Source organism: Nicotiana tomentosiformis, chromosome 3, assembly GCF_000390325.3.
Source record: "Nicotiana tomentosiformis chromosome 3, ASM39032v3, whole genome shotgun sequence".
In the NCBI taxonomy this organism is placed as follows: domain Eukaryota; kingdom Viridiplantae; phylum Streptophyta; class Magnoliopsida; order Solanales; family Solanaceae; genus Nicotiana; species Nicotiana tomentosiformis.
The window spans coordinates 145,602,745-145,608,702 of record NC_090814.1 but is presented as its reverse complement, the minus strand read 5'-3'; the positions used below and the strand labels follow the sequence as shown (position 1 = coordinate 145,608,702).

The 5,958-nt window shown below is 32.5% G+C and overlaps 1 protein-coding gene and 1 long non-coding RNA gene across 2 annotated transcripts; both read left to right on the top strand.

The window, feature by feature from the left end:
- The first annotated feature begins 2,926 nt into the window (after positions 1–2,926).
- LOC104107216 (uncharacterized) lies at positions 2,927–4,230 on the top strand. The gene is made up of 3 exons (XR_011415047.1): positions 2,927–3,245; positions 3,500–3,572; positions 3,857–4,230. It is a non-coding gene; the product is annotated as an uncharacterized lncRNA (long non-coding RNA).
- A 1-nt stretch (position 4,231) lies between these two features.
- LOC138891372 (transcription factor bHLH87-like) lies at positions 4,232–5,380 on the top strand (the record flags this gene model as incomplete). Its single annotated transcript, XM_070199315.1, has 1 exon — positions 4,232–5,380. A coding segment is annotated over one exon (951 nt), but the record flags the coding sequence as incomplete, so codon positions are not given.
- Positions 5,381–5,958: the final 578 nt, after the last annotated feature.

Below are 5,958 nucleotides of genomic sequence, written 5' to 3'. Positions count from 1 at the left end.
TAACGTTATACCTTATACGTAAGTATCAAATGGGGCATAGCTCACATTATTATTACGAGCTTATTGCTGTCAAATGATTATTGTTTGGTTTCAACAACTTATGATATGAAACAAGTAAACTACAAGGTGAAGAAAAACATGAGCGTTGACAATTACAAGTAGGAAAAATAAATCTGTTTAATGATATAGAGAAGGGGGTGGAAATTGATACAGAAAGAAGCAAATTGCTATGGCAACCCATTCATTGAGCTGTAATGATGGGGTGCATGTGGGTAGGATTCAGAGATTTTAGATGCTCTCTTCTGAAAAAATACTTCGATATTTTCTTCTCTTTCTAAGATAAAACAAGAAAATTAAATAAAAAATATATATATAGAAGGAAGAATAATGTGAGTGAGAGATAAGACGTGAAAAGACAAAGTCGTAGGAAACAAGTTGCTCAGCTTCTGTTATCTTCACTTAGCTTCTGAGTTCTGACTCCTAACCATTTTGCTTGCCTGCCAATATCTTTCTTTCTGGCTCCTGAACTATCCCACTACTGCCATTTCTTTACTTCTTTATCACACGTACAAAAACATTGCAAGATTGATTATTCTTTCTAAATGTTATTGTAGTAGTATATAATATAAGTCCATTATTTTATTTTATTTTATGAAATCTTCAGTGGCATGAAGTTGTGAATAATGAATGAAGGAAGAACTTTTGGTGATATTAAACTTTACAACTCAATTATACATGTAAAGTTATAGTTATTATATATTACAACTCTAATTGTTCTCCAAGTCCATAATCTCTATGATACAATTTAAGTTCTATATACACTTACGATATAAATAATATTTATACAATTAATATACTTATTAAATTATTATAAATAAATAAGTATCATTTGATTATATATAACATTAGCAAACTAGTTATAAATACCATTATGAAATATACATGATCTTGGACAATCTAAATATTTGAAATTATTGAATGAAATATATATATCTGGTAAATTAGTAAATTACATATCATCACAAGTCAAAATTCACTAATATATATTTCATTCAATAATTTCAAATATTTAGATTGTCCAAGATCATGTATATTTCATAATGGTATTTATAACTAGTTTGCTAATGTATATATAATGTCTCACATTAGTTGATAGATATATAGATATTGTCTTCTTGTATGATTTTAGACAATTCTTACCTTTCTTCTTTATTTAGTACTACCTATTATACCAATCATGTTATTGTGTTTCTTAATGTTGAGTTCCCATAATTATATTATCCTCGCTCCATATGGTTAGGGGCGGATCTATGTAGTTGATTTGGGATGCCACGCCACCCGGTCGCTCAGATAAATTTTTATATATGTACCGGTTTACATTGAAACGATTAGATATATATAAAGCTTTGCACCCAAAGTGCAAAATTGACTCCAGATGCCATGGCTAAATTGCTGAACTTCCAAACTAAGGACGCAAGATCGATTTCCATTAGTTTTTAAAGCGAGTTCCCTTATCTGTGTTCGTGCATATTCCGTTTTCTTTCATTTCTTTCTCAAATTTTTTATTTTTTTTAAATCTATGCATCTTTATATATCCTTTGTTTATACAACCCCATTTTATTATGTATTAAATTATATTTTTCCTTCCCTTTTTTCCAAAATCTTCAAAATTTTGTGTGAATGTGATCTTTATTATTTTCTCTATTTATCCATATAATGTTATTTCCTGATTTCCAAAATTTTCTAAAATGATGGCATCAATACACATAATATTAATCTAGTCATTGAAGATTGAAGGGGTGTATTTGCTAATTTAGAAGTTTATTTTTATTTTATATTTTTAATCACATTATTCAATAGAATTTAAATTGGTAGAAATCCTCTTTGTCTAGGCAGGGGTATAGCCCTTTTTGAATACATTTGACTTGGTGCTCACTTGTAGGAAGATTTTTAGATTGAATTAGATAAAACTTATTCAATTTGGTGATCACTTATTTATTTATGCACCAAAAATCTTGTAAATCAAAATAAATTAATTTACAGTGGATCGAACCAACCGAATTGAATCAATTCAAGACGGATTGAACCGATTAAATGTATACTCTAATCCAATCTCTTTCACTAATGATAGAAAATGGCACCCGCAGTCAATAAATCTTAGATCCGCCTCACGCAATCTGCATATGGGGTAGTATTAAGTATCCCATATTAGTTGAAGGATTAAACTGTTGCTTTCATATATAGTCTTAGATAATTATCGCTACCATAGGTCATGTTTTATGTCTATTTTCTTTTGAAGAACAACATTATTTTCGTCTACAGCTCTGCCCAATCAACTACTCCAAAGTCCAAACTCCAACAGGGGAAAAAGTATCTCTCTTTTTTTTTTTCATTTTTTGCGGTGTGGATTTTGTGTGCTTTTCTGAATTTACGTTTACTCTTTGCGAACGAAGAAAAGAGAAAGTATCTTTTCATCTCTCTTTTTTCCCCTCAACAAAGTACCTTTTTCATCTCTCTTTTTTTCCCTCAACAAAGTACCTTTTCATCTGCCATTAGCAATTAAAAGGGTATGATTGACCCTCGGTGACCTTGAAGTTACTTTTACTATAAAGTAAAAAGTCACAGGAACACAAAAATGTTATGATTAAAGCTGTGATTAGTGGGAGTCTTTTCAAAGGAGATGAAAATTTTTTCAAATCCTAAAGTTGCTTAAAAGTACCTGTGGTTTTTTTTTAACAGCACGCATGGAAAAACAAACTGAGCAACTAAGCAAACCAAAAAGGAGGTGGTCAGAGCTTTTCTCAATTCCTAAAACGTTTAATAGTTTAATTAATTAAGAAAAAACAACAATCAACTGACTGAATAAATAAACAAATATAAATTCAAACCGCATCTCAAAAATCTCATGCTCCCCATCTGCAAAACTTATACTCTTACAGCCCCACCAAAACTGACCAAAACGCCTTATCTTCTCCTAAAAAAAACATTACTTCTCCTGTCAACTGTTTCAACTATGTACTTATTTTATTTATACAAGTACTACCAATATTATTTTCCCAATTATTTAATTCAAACTAATACAACTCCTTTTTCTTCCTCTTGATATATATAATTAGCTAATGTCTTCCTACCAACATATTGAAAAAGGAGTCAAGAATTTTGGCATTCCAATATTGCTGCCTAAGCTAAGCTAAATTAAAACTAACTCTTCTTTCACACAACAGCTTGCAGTTTTCTGTTATATGGTAAATATGTCATCTTCTGCTTCGTTGTTTTTTCCCTTTGCTAAGTTTTTCATTTCTGCAAGTTTTTGACCAGTTCCGAGATTCTGATGGCTTCTCTTTTTATTCAACTTGACAAATTGTATATATAGCTAGTAGCTAAAACTGACGTTAGCAATATCTATTTTTGTATATTATCTCAGTTTATATGAATCAAGAATATGGTTGTTAGAGCCAGTACTTCTGCGTTTTACTAAAAGCTGTGATTCTAAATACAGAAACCCTTCAAGATTTCATCAGTCTGTCACACAAGGCCATCATTTTCGCCTGCAGGCTGCAGCTAATTTAATTGTAAGTTTTTTTCTTCTTTTATAAAATTTCATTCGATTAGATCATAAAGCTTATCCAAGACTTCTCACTTTCATGCAGAGGATAATCCAAAATTTAAATTTGATGAGTTCAATAATTTCGTTATCAACATTGAATCCATTGCATCTGCAACTTATTATTGGTTCAAAACTAAGTATTTGATGGATTTTAGTATTTTTTCACAAACACACATTTTCGCTCCGTTTAAATAAAATATTAGGTTCAGTAGAACAGTTCATTTATCCACGACTCACATTTTTTTTCAGGTATTGAAGATCCTGTGGTCTGACTATTGCAAAAGTAGTATTGATATAATGGAGAGTTTGAATTGGGATGAAAGTCCAGTTTTTCAGGAGTTTGGAGATTCATTTGATCCAATACACGTAATTTCTAATTGGAACATGCCACAGCGTCAAGAAGCTGCTGTAAGATTGGCTGCTGATTCTATGGCTGCTAAATCAGCAGCAGATCTAAGCCGGGATTGTGTTGAAAATGGCTTTTCTTCTTTCCCTATACTAAATATGCCTAATTACATCAGTGGGAATAATCCAATGGCATTAAATGACCTAATGTCGGATTTTAGCTCTAATGACCATGTTCAAGAGATTAAGCCAACACATAAACTACTCTCAAACACATGCTCTTTGGAATCCCTTGATTGCTTACTCTCAGCAACCACCACCACCAACAACACGGACACATCAATCGAAGATGATGGAATGTCTATGATATTTGCTGATAATTCGAAAAGCTTGTGGAATTTCAACTCTTCTGGTGAGTCTACACACAATGCCTCATCTCAAGCTCTGAAGCAGTCGCCAGGTTATCAACAGCTTTTGACGTGTCCGTCTGGACATAAAATACTTGAAGAAGAAGAAAGAAAACGAAAACCATACAAGCCCATCAATGGTAATGAGCTCGATGAGACGGTGTCACAATCATCTCCAAATCATAAGTATAACAAGAGAAGCCACAATCAAGCTCTTGAGAATTCTCCGAGTGAGTTCAATCTATTCGACTCAGATTCGTTAAATGGAGCTTGTGGTAATTTTCAGCTCATTTCGGAAAAGCAAGCCAAATCCAAGAAGCCCAGATTAATAACAGAAAGTTACAATAAGCCACGTCCAAGTTCATCGAACATTAATTTTCAACAAGCTAGCTCATCGGCATCTTCAATAGATCAAGAGCCGGATCCAGAGGCAATTGCTCAAATGAAAGAAATGATATACCGGGCCGCTGCATTCAGGCCCGTGAACTTCGGGCCTGAAGCACCGGAGAAGCCCAAACGGAAGAACGTGAGAATATCAACGGATCCACAGACGGTCGCGGCGAGGCAACGGAGAGAAAGAATAAGTGAAAAAATTAGGGTTTTGCAGAGGCTAGTTCCAGGAGGAAGCAAAATGGATACAGCATCGATGCTTGACGAAGCTGCAAATTATTTGAAATTTTTAAGGTCACAAGTTAAAGCTTTAGAAGCCATAGGCCAAAAACAAGATCCTTTTTCTTCAATACCATTCAACTATCCATTTCCCATGCAATTACCACATTTTCCTCTCCAAAACCCTAATCCAATTCATGGTCCCAAGAGTTGACATGGGGTCTTTTATTTTACTGACGGAACAAATTATTCAAGAGGAAAGGAGAATAAATTACTAATCTGTAGTGTAAAAACCTTTTTAGTTTCTTGTTATTCCCTTTGTTTTTGTCGTTATTACTCTGCGGACGGAGGTTAATTTTTTCTTCCTCCCCTCAGTTTTCTATCAGATGGGGCTTAGAATTATTTCTGCTTATTTGTTGGAGTTGATAATTTTGTGTCTTTGCATGGAACAAATAAGGGCTTGTTCAATTGGTACGATAATTTCCCACATGTAACTCTTAAAATATAAACATATTCGACTACGTCTTATTGTTAGGATATATGAATAGAGAAAAAAAAGGCTTCGATCAGTGAATTTGTGAGGGGAAAAAAATCATGTATTACGTCTACCAATTTAAAAGGATTTAATTTAAGTTACTATATAAACTAATAGTGAATCTTTTTACAATATATCAATGAATTTAACCGTAATAACAATTATTTTCTGTTTTTACTTAAATTAATGCTTATTACAGAAATTTACCTTTAATTACCTTGTATAAATATATTTTACACTCAAAAAAAAAAAAATACATGACTAGCAATATTTTGTGCCGTTAATGCATGTTAAAGGTATTTTTGGAAAGAGAGAACTTATATACAGTGGGACTCATCATTATTTCATCATGATATAACTATGAGTCATCTTTACTGCTTAAAGATCCTTGATCCTTATCATCATGAACTCATTATTACATACTTTAAAGCTTCTGTAATTGGTAGTAACTCCCT